Source organism: Lissotriton helveticus, chromosome 7 (assembly GCF_964261635.1).
Source record: "Lissotriton helveticus chromosome 7, aLisHel1.1, whole genome shotgun sequence".
Taxonomy (NCBI): domain Eukaryota; kingdom Metazoa; phylum Chordata; class Amphibia; order Caudata; family Salamandridae; genus Lissotriton; species Lissotriton helveticus.
Window position 1 is genome coordinate 388,771,727 of NC_136068.1, and position 22,868 is coordinate 388,794,594.

The 22,868-nt window shown below is 44.8% G+C and overlaps 1 protein-coding gene across 6 annotated transcripts in view; it reads left to right on the forward strand.

The window, feature by feature from the left end:
• Window positions 1–22,868, forward strand: part of RBM39 (RNA binding motif protein 39) — a 503,417-nt gene that overhangs the window by 67,830 nt on the left and 412,719 nt on the right. For 5 of the 6 annotated variants that reach the window (XM_078652224.1, XM_078652226.1, XM_078652227.1 and 2 more), the window contains 3 exons: window positions 3,813–3,878; window positions 3,957–4,010; window positions 4,503–4,620. In XM_078652224.1, the coding sequence (XP_078508350.1) occupies window positions 3,813–3,878; window positions 3,957–4,010; window positions 4,503–4,620 (238 nt within the window). The remainder of the gene's footprint in view (window positions 1–3,812; window positions 3,879–3,956; window positions 4,011–4,502; window positions 4,621–22,868) is intronic. The other variant, XM_078652225.1, reaches the window with a different exon arrangement.

Sequence of the window (22,868 nt, forward strand, 5' to 3'; positions counted from 1 at the left end):
GCACACATTCACAAAACACTATTGTGTAGATGTGCAAACAACACAACAAGCTAATGTGGGCCAGGCTGTTCTCAAAACATTATTCCAAACTACTGCAACAGATAGGGGTGGTCGCCGCTCAGAGTGGGTACTGCTATACAATCTATGCACAGTGTGCAATCTGCAGCTCATATGCCTCGAACGGAAAATGCTACTTACCAGTATGCATCTGTTCTTGGCATGTAGAGCTGCAGAGTTGCACACGCCCACCGGCCTCCCCAGCTACCCTTGTCTGTTCCAGTATTATCTTCATTAGATACTAATTACATGGGCATCCTTCTTTTTCTTGCAAAGCTCCATCATTTCCCTAATGGGGAAAAACAATCTGGGGATGGAGCCGATGCCCATGCGCAATGTGGTCCTAAGGAGGAGTCCCCTATCTCGTGACTTCCAAAGAACTTTTCAGGAAAACAAACTGCAAACATCCGGGCCCAACACTAGGTGGCGATCTATGCACAGTGTGCAACTCTGCAGCTCTACATGCCAAGAACAGATGCATACTGGTAAGTAGCATTTTCCTACCGAAGGTAAGTAACTTGTTCGAATCTTCTTGTACCCACCCATGAGGACCTCCCCTGTTACATGTGTTACGCCCTAGGTTTTAATTAGCCTCAATACACTACTTAAAGGCCTTCAGACAGGACACTCACTTAGTCTTAAACTTGATTGGCAGTGATTGCTTTACTCGCTAGCACATCTCATATTTATATTCGACCTTCTAGATTTTCCCTTTATCAGCTCCACGTAGAGTACCACCTAATATGGAATTAATATAATTATTTTGTCACATTTCAAAGCTACTAATTGTTTACATGGACATGGCTATCTAAATGTACACGTGGTACTGTCTTGCATGCAGTGCATTATGGGTAGGATAGATTTACCATATCTTCAAAGTTTATGATGCTCACTAAGGACCTCTAGGTACAGCTTGTGCTACTGCACCTAGACAAGCAGTGCTGGTGACTTGCTCACTAGGGACATCCCGGCACAGCTTGGTGTACTGCACCTACCACATCTCATTTATATTAGACCTTCTATACATTTCCCTTCATCAGCTCCACAGAGTACAACCTAATCTGGAATTAATAATTTCAAAGCGATTAATTGTATTTGTACTTTGTACTTCTAGTCGTTGCTTATGAGAATCAAGGTTGGCAGTAACTGCGCCTATTTTACTGCCAGCCTTGCTGTTCATAAGCAAGGACTATAAGCACAAAGTGCGTGTTTAGGCCCCGCTTGAAGGTTTTCTAAACACATAAATAAGACATTGCCATTTACAATGGCAATTGCTCAAATTCTCGAAATTCAAGACCTATTGCATTGCAAATGCTCGTTTCTATTGTTAGGTCGAGCGTAGCGAAGGGACCTCTAGTATACTTTAGTATACTTTGTAAATGGGACAGGGGAGGTGCACGCGCTTTCCCTCGCGGATTTGACCTCGTGGGCGCGCACGCCCAGGCCGGCGCCGTGCACATCCCCTGTCCCACTTTCACTGCAAGTCAGCCTCTCGCGCATGCATGCACACACACGGCGCACACGCACTTAAACAGACACGCAGGCACCCAGACAGGCAACCCCCCCCCCCCCCCCCCCCCCCCACTCACTCACACACACACACACACACAGACTCCATCCAAGACACATACACACACGCACGCTCACACCCAGCCCGGGATTATTGCTTATACAATTACGTTTGTTTTTTTGTTATTCTGTAGGAATATCAACTAGTACCATAGCAATGTGCTTCTACACAGCGCTGCACGAGTGACCCAGTGTTGTAATAACGGATCTGCGCACCAAATCGGCATTAAAGCTCCTTGCGTTGTCTGCTGTCCTAGTTCTGCTACCACGAGGGAGCGTTGCTAGGCAATGCAGATGCTTTGGCAGGATGTCTGCGTGCGCCGAACATGCTGTATTGTATCGGGCTTTCGGCATCATGAACTCCGTTTACAAAACCCAAAATCAATAAGAAAGCTTTGAGAGGGAGGGAGGAGAAATGTTTCTACATAGATTACCTGAAAATAGTTGGTAGCCCATTTGGAGACCCTAATTGCACAACCTGAGGCAAATTGCTACATAGTCAAAATGATTTCTTTTTGCAATAGCGAGTATTTGGAGAGTGGGTGAGTCACCACCTGGTTATTTGTGATTTCAAGTCTGTCAGACAACAAGGACATTTCTAGGACTGGTTTAGAGCCCTCACTTATTCTTTACATATTTTTAAAGCCATTCTATAGCCACATTGATAAAGTAAATATTTTCGTATTGGAACACAAGAGAGCTGCGTCAGCAGTGTTCTTTTATGTCAATGCACCACAGCGAAAGTGAAAGTGATTTAATGATAGCAATGTAATCTGAAATATGACCTGTGTACTAATAGGCCACTTCGGAAAATGTCTTTTCACAGAGAATAACAAAATCATCTGCCTAACATTTATTGGGTAAGGAAGATTAAGGCCCAGATTAGGAACAAAAACCTGCTGTAGGACAAATGTTAAAACTATCTTCACACTCCTTATCCCCTTTCTATACCTTTTTTCATCTCCTCATTCAACCATCCACCTCTATCCATCCACCTACCCACTCACCCATCCATCCAGACTCCAAGCCAGTCACCCACCCACACATCCACCACCCATTCATCCATCTAGCATCAATGCATATACTCTCTCTCTCACACACACACACACACACACACACACACACACACACACACACACACACACACACACACACACACACTTACTTTAATTCTATATCTGTTTCTCCCTCTCTATTTTTCTGTAGTCCCCTCTGTACTATATGCAGTAAACGATGGGGAGCTTAATAAAGTCACAGCAGCACCAGCAGTGACCTCTGGGCTTACAATGGCTCCAGTTCCATCTGAAGGGTTTCTGATTACAGAAATGTGCTCTTTAGAGTAGCTTTGGTCCATTAAAGGGAGAGGTGCAGCTTTGAAAACAAAATTCCCATTTGGAGACATGTCCAGCGGGGCACATGCAGTCTGCTCCTACATACGCCATGTCTCACGTGTTATCTAAGCAATGGTTTGAAATAGGGTTGCTAAACCAGAAGCACACACAAACACAACAACGCACAAGCACACAAACAACCACACATACATACATACACCCACTCGCACGCACACACAACACACTCAACAACACACAACACACACACACACATACAAACACAACTTCAAAATCACACATACACACAAACACACACCCACACACATACACACAATTACACATACAACCGCACACACACATACATAACCACACATGCAACCACATTCACACACCCACACCGACACATACAACCACACACAACAAAAACACACAGCACACACATACACACACATACACATACACACAATCACACATACAACCACGCACAGCCAAACATACAACTATACAGACACACAACCACACGCACAACAATTCACACACACAAACACTTATAGACTTTTGTTGCAATTGGTCTTGCAAAATTTAGCAATGCCAATAGCTCAAACTAAATTAATGCGAGACCTATTGCATTGCAAATGCTTGTTTTGGTAACTGCATATCGTTTTGATATTTGATAAACTTTAATTGCTTTGAAATTCTGTTTGTGGTTCCAGGAGATTTGAAATCAAACCTACAATTCAGATCTTTATTCTTAGAATTGAGCACCTTTATGAGCTAAGCATGCAACATTGACTTTGTATGCTTGCATGGTGCAAATAGATATGAATGGTAAGTTATTTTGTTTTTCTATTGCAGTACTGGACCTCCAAAGTTCAACAGTGGGATGAGAGGGAAGATTGGATTGCCACACATCAAACTGAGGTTTTTATGTACAAATATTTTTTTACTTGAATTGTTTTCTTTTTGATAAACATAACATCGTTTTTTTTGTCTTTAAAGTAGGCGACGGTCTAGAAGCAAAAGTCCTTTTAAGAAAGAAAAGAGTCCTGTAAGGTAGGCTTTTGTTTATTTAATGTATACTTTACCCCTGTCTTTCTTTTAATGCATGACTCTTAATGGTTTTCGTGGCAATAAGTTTAATTTTGGAACACACCAAGTGTTTCTATTGTTAGGAAAAAAAATTGTGTTTTTTTTTGTTGTCAGACTATAATTTTGTACTCCCTTCGTGCTATTTACCGTAGATTGGTAAAGCTTAACTTTGTGAAATTTCAGTGAAAAAGAGTGTAGCTTTGCTTGCAGATTTTGCATCTTATTTGTTCCTTAGTTAACACATTTGGTTCCAAGGGTAGTGCACTCTAATCTGCACAATCAAGATAAGTCTACATCTCTATTATTTGAGTGATTTATTCTAATTGCACTAATTTGAAGATCACTGTACCTTCTTTTGGATTAGATACATATACACTTTGTCAATTGCTGTAAAGATTTGTGAATAAAATGGTCAACTTGATTTTGTGAAACTTAACCAGCCATTATTTGTTCTAGAGAACCAATTGATAATTTGACTCCAGAAGAACGGGATGCTAGGACTGTCTTCTGTATGCAGCTTGCTGCCAGGATTCGTCCACGAGACCTGGAAGAATTTTTTTCTACAGTGGGAAAGGTAGTTTTTTTTATTTTTTACTTTTGAGGATTGACCAATTTGGCAGTTGTTTATTTTGTGACAACAATAATAACCAAAGTCTTTCCTTTCATCTTCTTCTTGATCAATATTGGAGTAAAATAATTTCACATCATGTTGCCCAAAGGCTAGATTTATGGAAGTGACCTTTAAAGTGATCACTTTTGTTAATTTTTATGAGTACCATCTATTTAAATAAGAGCATAATACCAGTTAATCCTATGCAATTTTGCACAAAGTGGCAAGATCTGCGGTTTCCTTTTACATAGTATTGTCCCCGTTTTCATCACCTTGTTCATTGATCATTTCAACATTTAACCAAACTGGTCTTTTGTTTTTTGCAGCCTGAAAAATGTCTTTATATATTGCAGAACCTTTCAAGAGTAGTTATGATAGTTTAAACTGTATGAGACCAATATGGGAATCTGATCGAGCTTAACCCTTCCACCTGGAGGTGTTTGTGGGGTGCTGTGCCAAAGCCTTTTTCCTAACTTTGCTATATTTCCTATGCTATGTTGGTCTGTTTGTGCATCTATACCAATTATATGGTTTCTTTTTTGACACATTGATGGCAGTATGTTGGTGCAAACCTTGCATAAGTATGTTGTTTTTGCATGATATAATGAAAAATATGGAGACACTTTCCTTATTTAAATACATTTTCTCAATATTTGTTGCACTTCGCAAATGACGAAAGAAGCGTTGCTTTGGATGTCTGTAGTTTGGCAGTTCGAAATGTTGTGGGATTTCCTGGGAATGTAGCCTGCAAATCAGTTTGGTAACATTGGGCAAGATGTAGTAAGCTGGCTTTCTATATAGTATACCAAAACGAGTTGCACTGTGCAGAGAGTCCCGCCAACCCTTATTGGCCCCAGGCCCAGCTCTCCTGTGCTGCTGCACTGCTCTTATTCCACTCCGTTTTTGTCAGTGCTTTCTCCTGCTTTTCCCTAGGGTTTTACTTCTTTCTCTTCCAGTGGATACTCCTCAATAGTCATAAGCACTGAATAGTCCCACCTACGTGCGGGGACCCTGGAGCGTGTACAAAAATAAATGTGTGTATGTTCAGCCAAGTAAACGTGTACGCAGTACATTCAAATATACATGTAAATAAATGAACATGCAGCCTAACATTTTGCACTGGCTAAGAAGCCAAAATTGCATTAGCTTTTTCCTTTAAAATAGTATAACATTATAAAGCATTTCTGTAACAAAGAACATGCACTCCTCTAGTATTCCAACACAGCCTTTTATTTTCAAAGAAAAAGGCAAGCTATAGCTGGCAATTAGCCCATAGGCTGTATAGATAAAACCACAACAGTAATAAAACTGACACTGTACCTTTAAGACCTACTAGAGTCCCTGCTTCCATCATGCAGCACAGGTGATCGATCAGTTCTTTTTTTCCCGGCTCCTTCTGTGAGGATCCTGGAGCATTGAACTAGTCAATTTTTGATTGTTCTAGTGAGAAATGTGTTCCTTGATAATTATTTCTATCTTCGTTTGATGTTTTTTGACTGCTTGTAGCTTTCTTAGTAGTCCATTTTGTAAACTTTTTCTGTCAGAAATGCCAGCTTTGTTCAACAAATGTCCTTCTTGTGCGAAGATGACAAAGTCTGATCCGCATTCTGTTAGTATTGTGTGATTACCATCCTCTCACCAACCAAAGAAGTGTAATTATTGCCAGCAATTTTCCAAAAGAACACTTGAAAAGAGTGAAGTTCTCATCACGGGGATACTCATCAATATTCCTAATCTGTGAATAATCCCATGTGCGGGATCCCGGAGCATATAGAAAATATATATATGTGTGTGTGTGTGTGTGTATATATGTATATGTAGATGTGTGTGTATATATATATATATATATATATATATATGTATATATATATATGTATGTGAATATGCTGCTTGCTGCTATTACATTTAATAATAATCCACATTTGTAAAGCGCACAATCACCCGTAAGGGTCTCTAGGCGCAGGGGGCCGTCGGGAAGATTAAGCAAGCTATTGCCCAGAGTCACATGGTGCTGGACTAATCTGCCGCCGGCTCCGGGGATCGAACCGTGATCCCCAGATTCCGGAGTCAGTCGTCCTGGCCGCGGCGCCACACCTCATTTAGGCAGTATCTTTTCCATGTTTACTGTTTGTATATTAAATACAGCTGTTTGAGTGGATTTCACTATATATACCCTCATTTATGTTATTGACACATCATGTGATCAAGCCTCTTCGTGAGGTGAAACGCGTCATGACAGATTGCTGGCGAAAATTTTAGCACGAAATAAAGCACAGAAGAAATGAGCACTTAACTGTGGTTTCGCTCTGGCGTTATTTTGGTTTCCACTGCTAATGGGAACACGATGGATGGCGTCTTTCGACATATATATATGTATGTGTGTATGTGTATATATATATGTGTGTGTATGTGTATATATGTATGTGTATATATGTATGTGTATGTGTGTGTATATGTATGTGTGTATACGTACAACTCAGGAACTCAAGGCGAAGACAACGCAGGAAGTGCGCAAAGAGGCAGAGGGCGACCGCCGAAAAAAAGGAATTGGAAAAGCAACAAGTAATAAATGACAACACTATAATCAACCTCACTGATATTTCATTGGACCAGGCGGAAAAGCAATTACTGGCATTGGGACTCCTATTGCCCTGAGAGCAATTTCAACTATGGCCACACCAGAGTGGATATATTCAAATTCATCAGGAAAATAAAATTACGCAAATACTTTGCAATCAAAGAAGGAGTGGGAACTACGAAGAAGAGCACAAGAATAACTCCTACCCCACCAACGAAAAAGAGTGGATTGCAAGTTAAAGACATTACATTAATGAAAACAATGCACACACTTCAATCATGTAAGGATATATCCCCCCAAAACACACAGGAAGTGGCCAGAGAAGAAGGTATCAACCTGGGCCAAACTGTGGAAAGCCCTTTCAAATTACCATCAACCTTTATGCCAGTAATGCCTAAGGATGCAATAGATGTATATGCGGATCTCATAATAGATGGCCTCAAAACACTCAATTCACGTACTAAAGAACAAGAAAGAATTACGAATATCAAGACAAGACCCTACAATGAATTAATGAAAAAACTAAAAATGGAACAAACAGTTATTGTCAAACCATCTGACAAAGGTGGAAACATTGTACTCTGGGGCAAACAGCAATATATGGAAGAGGCATATAAACATCTTAATGATCCAGAATGCTATACACAGATTGATTTCAAAACTACAAGGTTGATTCAACAAGCCTATCATAAGGAACTTTACGGATGGAAAAGAGATGGTTTGTTATCCAAGGATGAAATGAACTTTTTACAAAAAGATCACCCAACATTACCAAATATCTATTTCATCCCGAAAGTTCATAAAGATGTTTTTCCAATCCCAGGGCGGCCAATAGTATCTGCTATAAATAGCTTATTTGAAAATACTTCAAAGTACATTGACCATTACCTGCAAGACTTCGTAACAGAATTACCTGCTTACATCAAGGACTCAACTGAATTCCTCAGAAACATCAATGTAATTGGTCAGCGGAATATCTGCTAATGACAATGGACATTGCTAGTCTTTATACTAGTATTTCACATGAAGAAGGCCTAAAAGCTGTCAAATTTTATTTGGATAAAAGGCCTGTCGAACTGTACAAGCATAATGCCATGCTGATCACTATGATTGAACGCTGCCTTAACAATAATGTCTTCCTTTTTGATGACAAGGTATATAAGCAGTTGCGAGGTGTGGCTATGGGGGCATGCTTCTCCCCCAGCTACGCGGGGCTCCACGTGGGTTGGTGGGAGGAGCATGTCCTCAAGGTGGAACATGCCACAGCTTGGAACAAGAACATTGTGAAATACATTAGGTATATTGACGATATTTTTATTGTCTGGAGAGGAAGTGTGGAAGAGGCCAATTTGTTTGTATCCAGTATTAACAAAAATAACTCCAATTTGAAATTTTCTGCTGAAATAAGTAAACATAAGGTCAGTTTCCTTGATGTTCTGGTTGAAGTAGTAGACAACACCCTTACAACAAGTCTCTTCAGGAAAAGCACAGCGGGAAATAGCATTCTACATGCACAAAGTTTTCACCCGCAACACACTATCAGAGCAATCCCCTATCGGGGGTTCCTGAGAATACATAGGACTTGTAGTACGGTAGAACTCCGTGATAAGCACCAAAATGAGGCAAGTTCCCGTTTGGAAGCAAGGGGTTACAAAAGAACAGAACTTAACAAAGCCAGAACCAAGGCAAACAAAGTTGACAGGATGAAGTTATTAGCAGAAACTTCAACATGTAAGGATGCGACAAATTTCACAGATAATGGTAACGAAATCAGATTAATTACCGGTTACAGCAGACCAGCCCGCTACATTTCAAATCTGGTAAAACAGTGGCCAGTAATTTTGACAGACCCTGTATTAAATGATATCTTACCAGAAAAACCTACAGTAACATATAGAAGGGCTTATAGCATGCGCAATGAGCTGGTATCCAGTGCACCAGAAACTGTGAAAAATGATGATTGGTTGTCACCCCGTAAGGGTTTCTACCGCTGCATCTCTTGTCGCGCATGCCATTTTGGCATTAACACCAGGACCTACACAACTCCCTTTGATCCAAAGCCCATTGCAATAAAAGCTCACTATACCTGCAGGACAGAACTAGCAGTATATGTCTTAACCTGTACTTGTAATCTGAGGTACATAGGGAGTACCAAACTACCTGTATACCAGCGTATCCTCCAACATCTCCGCGCTATTGTGAACTGTGATCAGAGCTACCCTGTAGCTCGACACTTTGACCAATTTCACAACAGAAACTTATCTCATCTAAATTATTTTGTTATAGATGCGGTAAGAGCGTCTAAAAAAGGAGGGGATTACGAAAGGAAATTAAGACAATTGGAGTCAATGTATATCATAAGACTCAATAGCAAAATTCCCGCAGGTCTCAATATGGGAGAAGATTTGAGGAACTTTCTAAAATTCTCTGTACATAACCTTTTCAGATGTAATGTTTCCCATTTAGTCTCAGAATGCGAATACCAGAATGTATATATATCTCCCACTGTGTGACCCTTGGAGCAAACAGGATGTGACGTTAACATCCGAGAATTTAACTAACATTAGTCATACTGACTTTCACCTCATTTGATCAATATTTAGTGTATTGACACAGTATTGTCTCTTTTTTATATCTCAAGTTTGATGTTGGATTTAACTGGCACATAATTTGTCAAAACGAGCCTGATCGCTGACATTTTATCACTCCCCCACTTTTTGTAACATTATGTTTTTTACAATAGGATGGACAAACTTATGCATTGAATTACAAGTTTGAAGAGGACATTTTGAATTACTATATATATATATATATATATATATATATATATATATATATGAAAAAATGGTGAGGACAAGGGGCATTTGTGCTCTTTATTTTAGAACGCACTCAAAAAAATATGTTTTGGCGATGGTCAAGAATACTTACTGGGGCATTTGTGCTTTGGAAACAGTATATATATTCATAACTGGAATTAATCCTAGTTGAATTTATAGTTATGGAATGTATTATTATTATAATAGATCATTGCAATAGTTGGACTTATTTGTATAAATTGTTAAGCATTAGTTTCATTGATTCAACTTTGTTTTTTGACCAAGTTAAGATGGCCGACAAAAAAACTTTGAGCAGCAGTACTTGCTTTGCATATAAGTCCTTTCACCATGTTTCCTAATTTTGCCAAAACGCGCATTTTCATTTAACCGCGCTTTTTTCAAAATGCAATGTGTACTATAAAAATGTCAGTTTGTCCACCCGACCGCTAACAGTGAGCAAGGGCGTTCACGCCCGAAACGCGTCTGTCCGATGCTCTCATGTGCACCCCTGCACTTATGATTTAAATAAACCACTACGAATTGAAAGACTGGTTTTGGAGCTTTACTTGTGTCTGCGCGCTGGAGAAAGTGCTTGGGAGGTTTCATTGCACTGAAACCGGTTGGAAGCATATATATATATATATATATATATATATGTATGTATGTATGTATGTATGTATATATATATATATATATGTGTGTATGTAATGTATGTATATATATGTGTGTGTGTGTGTGTGTGTATATAAGTGTGGCTCAAAATTCCACGGACCTGATAATTCTCGCCTCGGTGCCTATTCCAATCATGGAGTCCCACTCTGCAACTCTGGGCAATAGCTTGCTTAATCTCCACAACTGCCCCCACAACGCTAAGGATGCCTGGCCTCCTCCACCTTGGGGGTGCCCAGGAGTGGACCCCTCACAGGGAAAGCCAGGATGGGTTCCACAGTGCCATTCGTACAAGCGCCTTGAGACCCTTGCGGGTGAGTAGTGCGCTATACAAATATCAATTTACATTTTACATTTTTATATGTATGTATGTGTGTGTGTATATATGTATGTGTTTATATGTATATATATATATGTGTGTGTGTGTGATATATATATATATATATATATATATATATATATATGTCCTGAAAGTAGTCTCACCCACAGGAACACGTTCTCCAAAGAGACGATGCGGACCCAAAGTCATGCTGCAATATTTATTTTATTTCACCCAGCACCTCCGCCATGACGCGTTTCGGTCCTCCTCGGACCTTGATCACATGATGATATATATATATATATATGTGTGTGTGTGTGTGTGTGTGTATATGTGTGTATGTGTGTGTATATAGATAGATATAGATATAGATATAGATATAGATCTATATATGTGTGTGTGAACATATACATGCAGCCTAGAATGTTTCCAACATGGCAAAAATGCCTAAATTACATAGGTTAGCATTGCATAACAATACCCTCCTAACCCATAAGGAAAAGAGGAAGCACTGAGAAATTGTCATACACCAATGCTTTATTGCCTTAAGGAAAGCTTGTAATGGCAGGCAGTTGCCTGTAGGCTGCATAGCAGAGCAATGAAACAAAAAAAAAACTGACACCTTGCCTTTAAGGCTTTCCAGGGTTAGGGTACCATGTCTTTAAGACATGCAGGAGACTCTCTGCTCCCATGATGCACCACAGGTGACAGGTAAATTCTTTTTTCCGTCTCCTTCTGTGATGATCTTGGAGTTTGAGCTCTTCAGTTTTTTTGACTGAAAGTGATTTATTTGATATTTTCCCAGACAATTCGACAATTTGATACCTAGAGGCATACTCTACTGGTTTTTTGTTTTTTCCCCAAATTTTTTCCAGTCCGAATGCCTGCTTTGTGTATTGTGTGCCTTCCAAATTCACACAATCCTGACCAGTGTTGTCATTGCCAGAAGTTTTCCAAAAGGACTCTGCGTGACAGAACGCATCATGCTTCTTGCACAGCTAGTGAAGGACAGAAGCCATCATGGAGGGTACCATGGAGACTTCAAGGCACCTTCTTCAAGTAAGCAACACCGAAAACTGCGTCGTTCCACTTCCCCTGAGTCTAGAGGGAAGGTGACTGAATGTTTGTCGTCGAGATCGCCGTCGAAGAGGTCGTGGCACTCTTCAGCGTCGAGGGACAAGTCATCGTCTCAACGTTGACTCTCTGCCGCATGCCAGTAAGTCTGCGTCGAGGCACAGCACTTCGGGCTCGAAGGCTGTGGGTTCAGAGAGATCTGATAAAGCTCCGTCGACGTCTAGGCTCCCGTTGATGTCGCGGCATTCTCCGCCACCCTCGAGGGGGTCGGCATCGAGAGTCTCGCCGGCAAAGACCATGCCACGAGTGAACATGTCGACGTAGAGAGCGTCGTCTAGGTCCCATCATTCGACGTCAAGGTGATCAACGCCAGCACGACGTCATGGGAGGTCGACGTCTAGGTCTCCCGATCGACGTCTGTCTCGACGTCTATCGCCTAGGGAGATATGAGGACTAACGTTGAGGACAGGACTGCGTTCCCACAACAGATCGCCGCGCACATCGACACCGAAGGTGACGCAGACCTCATCGATGTCGAGGCGTTCGACATCGAGGGAAATAATTGCAGAGGCCACTGAGGAGGACCAGTTCAAGTCAACGTCGAGATCCCGATCGACGTCAAGAGCCCAGTCATCATCTCCAGGGCTGCTTATTGTGCAGATTTCTCCAGCGAGATCTCCTAGAGCTGGCGAGAAGAGTGCCTACGGTCTGTGGCTTCATGGCTGCAGGGTGTCGAACAGGTGACCGCAGAAGTCCGGTCTCCGACTACTCTCGGACATACTTACCATCCACAACCCCAAGAGATCCTGATAGAGGTGCTCCTGCAAAGCCTTCCAAGTCCCCTCCCAGAAGACCAAGGTCGCCTTCCACAAGCCGATCATGCTCAAGGGGTCGCCACAGCTTGCACCATGAACGTCCACACAAGAGGAGACGCAGAAGATCATCCACCTGGTCTTCCACGAGGTCTTCTGTTCGGGACTATTCGCCCACCTTTTCATCGACTCCACCATCAAGGGTATCTCCCACCGATGACATCAAGACTTTCTCTGATGTACTGGGTAGAGGAGAAGAAGCTGAATATCACCTTGCACACTCCTGTGATCCCTACGTCAATTTTTTTTTAGACATTGCACCATCGTACAGCTCCCAGACCGCTCCTGCCTCTGGTGCCAGTTTTTTTTTAACCAGCTATGGCCACGTTACTCACTCCTGCCACAGTGGGGTCCGTTCCGTTGAGGATTGCAAAGAAGTACAAGGCTCCAGACGAAGATCCCTTGTTTCTTAGGTCCGATCCCCCAGCGGATTCGGTCATTTTGGCAGCCGCCATGAAAGCACACTCCGCATCCTCGTCCGCTTCAGTTCCTCCAGAAAAGGACAGTTAGCAAATGGACTCTTATGGCAGGAAGATGTGCAACACTTATGCATCATCTATGAAGATTGCAAGTGCCTCTACCCTTCTCGGGTGATCTGACAGATCTCTTTTGGACTCCTTGGCTAGGTTTACCGACAAGCTCCCCAAAGAAGATCGGCAGGACTTCATGAGATCCTGCAGGAGGGTGGTCTAGTAGCCAACCAAGTCATCAGCGCGTCAGCCGACGCCTCAGGTCACGCCGCGCATGGCTACTCACGTGGCATCTGTTCGCGGCGCTCAGCGTGGTTGCGCCTCACAGGCCTTAAGCCGGACGCACAGAAGAAGGTCCTTAACCTTCCTTTTTAACGGTTCCTCCTTAATCAGAGCTCATGCTGATGAGATGACTAAGATTAAGACCGAGCTGGATACGGTCAAAGCAGCTGGGCTGGAGAAACTGAAGGAATTTCACTAACGCTTCTGTCAGAACGACAAACGCCCCTTCCAACAGAGGGTTCAAACCCCTCAATGGTCCTTCCTGAACCAGCAGAGGTCCTAATTCCAGCAGAAGCGGCCTGCCAGAGGGGTTAACAACAAGCAACAGCAGTCCTCCTCCAAGCAGCCTCCCAAACATTGAGGCATTGCTTCCTCCGCACCCGTTCGCCACTCAGGTAGGAGGGAGTATCGTTTTTCACCTGGAAGAGTTGGAAACCACAGCAGGAGACAGATGGGTGCTGAATATTGTGCACCATGGTTACTTGCTGAGTTTCAAGTCCCCCTCCGCAAGTGGCCCCACAATAGAAGTGCCTTTCTCAACAACACAATCTTCTGTTACGAAGCGCAGTGTCTACCCTCCTCTCCAGGAAGGCCATAGAGATCCCACCTAACCAGCGAAACCAGGGGGTTTGCTCACAGTACTTCCTGGTCCAAAAACAAGGAGTAGCCAAAGAGTACAGACCTATCCTCGACCTGCGCCTGCTGAACAGGTGTATAAGGAAAGAGAAATTTCGAATGCTAGCCCTGCACTAGATTTTCCCACATCCTCACCAGGGAGACTGGATGTGTGCCATCGACCTGCAGGACGCCTACTTTTACATTCCTGTTTGAGTGAAACATCGCAAATTCCTCAGGTTCCAGGTTTCTTGTTAGCACTACCAGTACTGTGTACTTCCGTTCGGGCTCAAATCTGCCACCTGGACATTCTCCAAGTGCATGGCGGTGGTGGCTGCCTTCCTCCGCAGGCGGAAGATCTTAGTCTATCCCTACCCAGACTACTGGCTCCTAAAAGTTCCACACCTTCACTGCTCCAGAGCCATCTCTCATACTGTCTCAATCTGCTGTACTCCCTGGGGTTGCAAGTCAACTACAAGAAGTCAGTCCTCAACCCCACACAACAGATGCATTATCTGGGCGCTTCCCTGGACTCCGTAACGGCAAGCGTGTGTCCTTCGGAGGAGAGGTTGTCATCAATGCTGATCAAGTGCTGCACTCTTCTCAGCTCTACACATTCCACAGCAAGGCGGGTGTCATCGCTGCTGGGATCGAAGGCCTCATGCGTTATTATTGTGCCTAATGCCAAACTTCACATGCGGCCTCTACAACAGTCCCTCAAAGATCAATGAACACAGAGGTCAGGCCGTTGGGACAATCGTGTCGCTCTCCCTCAGGCTGCCAGGGACTCCAAGAAATGGTGGATGAAACGCTCACACCTTCTGGAAGGGTCCCTTTTCATCAGGTCCCTCCGACCCAGACGGTGGTTACAGATGCCTCACTGCAGGGTTGGGTAGCTCACATGGACCAGCTTCAGGTACAAGGTTTCTGGTCCGAGACAGAGAGAAGTTGTGAGAAGTTGGCCTGATATATAATGTTCACTATTCTAGTGAGCAGTTTGTATCAGTCCAAACAACCCTTATTGATGATTGGTTGTAAGTCAACCTTATAGACCAGCTATCCTAGTAGCATGGATACGAGCAGTCTAAGGCTAAGACTCTAGAGGGCGTGTTAAGCCAGCTGTTTTACCATCACATTACCCCTTGAACACCAAGTGAAAGGACACCACACAAGTTGTTATGAAAATAAACAGATATTTATTTATAACAAGTCTACCCTGAACTCTTTGAGTCAGGGAGCTAAGCACACAACAAAACTCTTACGAAAATACTTTAAGTCGCACAATTTACACAAATGCCCTAGGGGCACGGAAAACCATATACACAAGAAGTGGAATGCGAACTTGCTAGCAGGTAAGTAATACTTTTCTAGACTGTAGAAACGCTAGGCCTACAATGCTGAACCCTTGGATTAGAAGCAGGAGGCCTAGGGACGCCGTGTGCAGAGTGGAAACTCTCACGCGTAATGCGGGAACAAGTCTATGGATGCTTAGCAGTTGCAAAGTTACTGTTCTCGGGCGAACCCGACTAGGTGGGTCGAAAACGGGAGTGGATCCGAACACTTAGGGTGTTGGACTATGCTGGAGCACCGGGGTACTCAGTTTACCTAGCCCAGGGGCTGCGGCTGCATAGGGTTGAAGTTGCGTCGGAAACCCTCGTTGAAGAACCAGGAGCCTGAAGAAAGAAGTTGCTGGCAGGCGGCCAGTGAAGAAAGTTCGTGGAGATCCAAGCCTGGATCAGGGAAGAAGACCTGAAAGCAGAGGGGACCAAGTTCTGAATCACTAGCCAGTGATTTAGGTGGGTACCAGAGTGGCACCGGAAGAAGTCACCTTGACCAGGTGAGTGGGCGCTGCTGGGCTCTGCAGTCTCTCGGACCAGGAGGCGTTGTCGGCGACCAGGATGGAGGTGCGAGCTGTCCCACGAAGGTCTCTGCTGTCGACGTCGCTGGACCCAGGATTGGGGCAACAAGTCTTGGCAAATGCAAGGCCCACGCGGTGGACCTAAAATGGCGTCTTGAGTGGACCAGGAGGGTCCAGGGTGCTTCTCTGATGGAGGGAAGCAAGGGCCAGTCTGGAGCAACCAGACCAGCGGTGTTTGTCGTCATGGAGCGTCGTAAGGGGGTCGCTAGCCAACGGGCAAGTGACCTGGACAATGCGGTGAGCAGCAAAGAGCAGAAGGGCCCCACGCAGATCTCGTGGATGCAGGGGGGCTGAACTTCGGTGCTGAAGCTGCTCAGGGTCGGGGCTTCTCTTACCCCAAAGCACTCAGTCGAGGGTCACTCGGTGGTCGTGCTGTACAAGCGTCGTGAAGTCTTCAAAGATGGCCGGTCCCTCGAGGTCTCGTCACACCCACGGATCACAGCTGGGCTGATGATGTAGGTTGAGGTCAGAGGTGCCAGGGAAGCCGGTTCTCGTCGTGCTGGGCAGTCTTGATCAGGAGGAGAGACTTACAGCAGACCGCGATGCTTGGTTGGTGCCTGCTGCTGCAGGGTGACTACTCCTTAGTCACAAGGGAGAAATCTTAGGAAGAGTCTTGAGTTCCTCTCGCAGAAAGTCTGTTCAGGATTCAAAGATTGATCTGATTTGGAAGGGGGCCAGTTCCTACCTTTATCCTGAAAAAGGGGGCTGGCACGCGACTAAGTCCTGCCCTATGGGTGGGACTAGGAGGGGGGTGGTTACACCCCTCTCCTTTGGCGGGCTTTTCCCCAGCCCAGGGTCTGGAGTGCCCCTGGAATTGGTTCAAGCCGGCCTATGCATAGTGAGCACCGGGGTGCCACTTGCAGTCACCTTCCTCTAAAGCCCTGCCTACCTAGGATACACAAAATCCTGTCTGGGACGGTGCTGGCACCGCCCCTGACAGGAAACCCTTTGTCCTTGCCTCCTGCGCTGGGAGGACTCCCAGCAACAGGAGGGCAGACTTGTGTCTCGGTGGCAGCATCCATTTTGTGGAGCTAAGGCTCTGTCTGACTTTAACCGGGGTTACAGGTTACCAACATGTCGGGTCCCTCTAGAAGGGTGGAATGCTAACCCCGTCGTATCTGACCTCCATCCCAGGTCGTAATCGCAACAACCGCCCTCGTCGCACCCACAACTCTTCTTCTGACCTCGACACACTCACCCTTCTCCGCTCCTATGACCCAACCCCCCAAAATAACACAACCACCCCACACCTCAACATTCCCTCGATACACTCAATCCCCTTAGACCGCCCACACTAAACAGCAGATTCTCCATCCCCAATAACCTGAGAAAAATCCCTCTCTCTAGAACCATCTACCACCCCCAACACACCCCGTCTCAAATGCACTCTTCTCAACTGCAGATCAGCCAAGAAACATTCCGCCGCCATTGCTGACCTCCTCTTATCGCGGGACCTTGACCTAATCATCTTGACTGAAACCTGGCTAACTGAATCTTCGACACCTATAATGGACATCTTGGTTCCTCCCGACTACCACATTATCAGGCTCGACAGAACAGGCAAAATAGGTGGTGGAATCGCATGCATCTACAGGAACAACCTCTGTTCAGAAAGTCAATTCCACCACCCTAACATCCCCAACATCCTGGGAATACATATGCCTTGACATTATTAGTGAAGGCAAGCCGATATGCTCGCTTCACAGCATTTACCACCCACCCAGGGACAACTTAACCTTTTCCCAAGAAATAATGGAGTTGATCTCAACTAATTCCGGACGGCAACTCACCCAAATATACCTTGGTGACTTCAACCTCCACTGGAACGATCGCAACGACGCAGTGGTAAATAGTCTAAAAAATTTCCTCGATGCCCTTAACCTCACCCAAATATGCAACAGCCCGACCCACGAGAAAGGTTCTACCCTCGACCTAATCATCTCCAAAGAGGACTCTATCCAACTCGAGTCCATCCAACCCTGTGACTGGTCAGATCATCATATTGTCACATTTTTTATCAATGAAAAAGTCAAAGTTAACCCGGCTCAACTCTCCAAGCTAAAAGTCTGGAAAAGAGACTCGAAAAAGCTCAACCCAGGCTCTTTGCCCCCCAACAGTTGCAACCTCCTACTGCCACCGACAGGCGCTACAGACGTACAAACTCTGACTGACCACTACCTCAACGCTATGACCTCTATAATCAATGAGGCTGCTCCTATGGAGCTGAAAAGAGTCTCTACTAAAATCTCCAAACCATGGTACGACGGGAGTCTCCATGAGGATAGACGAGACATGCGAATGGCAGAGCGTACCTGGAGATCAGCTCCCTCTGCAATGCACCTAAAAGAGCTGAAGAAAAAGAGAAACGCCTACTTCAGGAAAATAAAACGCTCAAAATCAGACTTCTTCAGCCTCCAACTCGACCAAGCAAAAAAACCGCCCAAGAAATCTGTTTGAGCTAATCAGAACACAATCCAAGGAACAACCCCAACCGCTCAACACTGGGCATGAGGCACCCTCCTGTGAAGACTTCGCTGCTTTCTTTATCCAAAAAACTGACAAAATAAAAAGCGATCTCCTCATGGATGCAAGCCTCTACTCCAAACCCCAATGCCTAGCACCCACTGAACCAAAAAACAATGCTACATGGTCAACCTTCGGCACATACTCGGAAGAAGAAATTGGCAAACTGCTCAGCACCCTGAAACCTTCCAATCACCTCACGGACCCCCTCCCTGCCTCCGCAGTAAAAGACTTTACCCCTTTGCTTCTCCCTCTCTGGACTAAAATTATCAACAGCTCTCTCCAACAAGGAAGCATACCTGACTCCCTCAAAGTTGGTCAGGTCACACCTCTACTAAAAAAACCTACAGCCGACCCCTCTTATCTCAACAATTACCGTCCCATCACCAATATTCCTACTCTCGCCAAACTGTTGGAAAAATGCGCACAACTACAATTGACTAAACACATTGAGCAATTTGATCTCCTCAACACCCACCAGTCAGGCTTCAGAGCAGGACACAGCACAGAAACTGCCATGACTCACATAATTGACGACGCACTTCAAATGCTAGACCAAAACGACACCTGCCTCCTCATCCTTCTAGATCTCTCTTCAGCATTCGACACCGTTAAACATGAGAATCTACTAGAACTACTAAACACAAGAATGGGTTTATCTGGAACTGTTCTCAAGTGGTTCACTTCCTTTCTTCACAACAGGTCGCAGAAATTCAAGAGCAACAACCTGATGTCCTCGCCAATACCTGTAACGCTAGGCGTCCCCCAAGGATCCTCTCTATCCCCAACTTTGTTCAACCTAGTCATGGAACCTCACCTCCTTGCTACATGCATCCAACGTAAAATTTCACATGTACGCCGATGACACTCAGCTATATCTCAAGCTACAATCCCCCAAAGACATCTTGCGTCTGAACTCAACGATCAGAAGCACCCAATCTTGGCTGGCTGATAACCACCTCAAACTCAACGCTATGAAGACTGAGTTCCTTCTGATCTCACCTCCCACGAAAATATCTACCACACAAACATGGCTTAAGCACCTAACAGCACTCAATGTCCAACCGACCATAGTGGATTCAGCAAAATCCTTAGGCATAACACTTGACACCAACCTCAACATGCAGCAACATATCAGCAAGGCAACAAAGGGAGCGAACTTCCAGATCAATACTCTGAGGAAACTTAAACCCTACCTCCCAGCCAAAGACTTCCAAACAGCAGTACAAGCGCTAGTCATCCCATGTATTGAATACGGCAGCACCGCCCTCTGCGGACTCCCCCTAACTACTACCGCACCACTAAGAGCTTCTCTGAATGCTGCAGCGAGACTCATCACTGGGTCAAAAAAGCACTCCCATATTACCCCCGACTTGAAATCCCTGAACTGGCTGCCTTTTGAAGCCAGAATACATCTGAAAATCGCCTGCATGACACAAGGCTGTACACCTAAACTCAGCCGGCTACCTTGCTCAGAAACTGACAATCTCTGGGGGAATTAGAAACACGAGAGGCACAAACAATCTTCTGCTGAAACCTCGAAGATTCAGGAAGGAAAAAACATACAAGCGCTCCTTCTCAGGATTGGCGCTTAGGATTTGGAACTCACTCCCTCCCGAAACCAGGCTTATCTCCTCCACTACACTATTTAAAAAGGAAGTAAAAGCTATCCTCATGGCTAAATACACTTGATCTACTATCTCGAACTCTGTTAACACCCTGCACCGATCTGTACTACATGCTTGACCCATTTACTTATTTGTATGAGCTGTCTTATTACTCTCGTGATGGGCTTTGTAGCCACCTATTTGTACTGTATGATCTAGTGATTTATTGTTTGACTATGTTCCCTCATGTACCCCTCTATGTAAAGCGCTCTGATATCTGTGAAGATCTTGTTCGCGCTATATAAAACTTTGAAAATAAATAGTATTCCAATTCGTATGACACCTTACTCGACATGTTTTGATAAAGCGATACCAGAGTTGGCACATAACCGCGAGGATTATAATGCACTTAAGAGTATATGGTATGCGATGTCATGGAAACGGCTAAGGGATGGATCCCGAAAGCCGCAGACAGGCTCAGCTCATGCCAGAGCACTATCTCAAACGATTCCAAGCACTATGCCTTCAGGATTGTCAAGGCCTGCCATAGGAGTGACTGATAGGAGATCTGTGTGCCCATTTAGGTTTAGATATAGGAATACGATATCTAAAGCAAAGGGTGAGTACACCACTTTGCCCCAGCTGTCAAGCAGCCAGTTGTGTCTGTTTGGTTAGTCGGCCCAGGGGTGGCATAATACATGCTGCAGCCCCTGGGAGACCTCTGGGTGCACCTCAGCCCTGGGTACAGGGACTTAGAGAGGGCCCAGTGCCAATTCAGTACCTGGGTACAATTTGGAATAGAGAGAACAGCTAGGCTGTGGGTCTGATTAGCAGGCCCCCAGCCAGGGAAAGTCGTAAACCAGTGAAGCAAAAAGCAAAAATCTGGGTGATCATAGGATTGCAGACCCTACTCTCCTACAGAAGTTATCACATCAACTTCTTGAAACTAAGGGCAGTCCATCTTGCTCTCAAGTCTCTGTACCCGTCCCTACAGTCCAGCTCCATTCAGACAGACAACACAACAACAATGTACCCATCTGAACAAGCAGGGAGGCACCAGGTCACGGGTCCTGTCTCTGGATGCCCAGACCTTATGGAAGTGGCTTCTGGCGAAGAAGTCTCACAATCGTAGCCGTTAATCTTCCAGGAACCTTGAACGTGCAGGCAGATGTTCTCAGCAGAGACTTCGTAGAAGCGCACGACTGGATGCTCAACGACTAAGTCGCTCAGGACTTCTTTCGGCAATGGGGAGTGCCAGACTTCGACCTGTTCGCAGATGCAGCAAATACAAAATGCCCCGTCTTCGCGTCCAGATTCCCTCAGCAAGGATCACAGAGGAATTATGATCAGCTGGTCGCAGACATTGCTGTATGCATTTCGCCACTCCCTCTGATCCTGGCAGTCATACAGAAGTTTTACAGGACCAACACCAGAATGATCCTGATTGCACCAGAGTGGCCATGCCAGTGGTGGTATCCGGATCTCCTGCAGCTGTCAGAAGCTCCACACCGGAGGCTGCCTTGCCGCCCGGATTTGCTGACTAAGTACGAGGGGAGATTATTTAATCCCAACCTCTCGTCCCTGCGATTGACTGCATGGCTCCTGAAGTCATCCAGTACGGACACCTAGCCCTCTCTGCCGACTGTATGCACATTCTCAGGGAAGCAAAGAGACCCTCCACCTGAAAGTCTTATGCTTTCAAGTGGAAGAGATTCTACCTGTGGGGTGAGGACAATGCTTTTGATCCTACCAAGGGTCAGGAGCAAGTGATCCTCCCCTACCTGCTATACTTGGCGAAGTCGGCCCTGAAATATCCCTCCATCTGGGTCCACCTGGCTGCTATTACAGCTTACAGAAAGTCTCCTACCCAGACTTTATTCTTCCACATGCCAGTGGTCAAGGACTTTCTTGAGGGACTCAGGAAGGTTTATCCATCAGTGAGATCCCATTCTCCACCGTGGGAACTTAACATTGTCCTTAATAAACTGGTGGGTGCTCCTTTCGAGCCTATTCATAAGGCATCTTTGCAGCATTTGACCTGGAAGGCTGCGTTTTTAGTAGCCATCACTTCCACCCGCAGGGTGAGTGAGATTCAGGCACTGTGCTGCAAGGAACCTTCCACTGTGTTTCATGCCAATAGGGTGGTGCTACGTACACATCAGAACTTCCTTCTTAAGGTGGTCACGGATTTTCACATCAATCAAGTTATTACTCTGCCCATATTCTTTCGTAAACCTGTAGTGTAGTTCCTATATTCCCAATAGGCTCTGCGCATTGGAATAATATAGAATTGACGTAGGACTTGGGTCGACTAGGTCTCTATCTATCAAATATATTAGTCTTAATTGTGAGTGCCAGCTAGCTCAGAGGTCACTAGAAACGTTCTCGAATGAACAAGAAGGGATTAGTTTCTGACAACCGCATAAACATAACAGCTTTGTTTCCCCAAGATAAAACGTATCTTCAGAG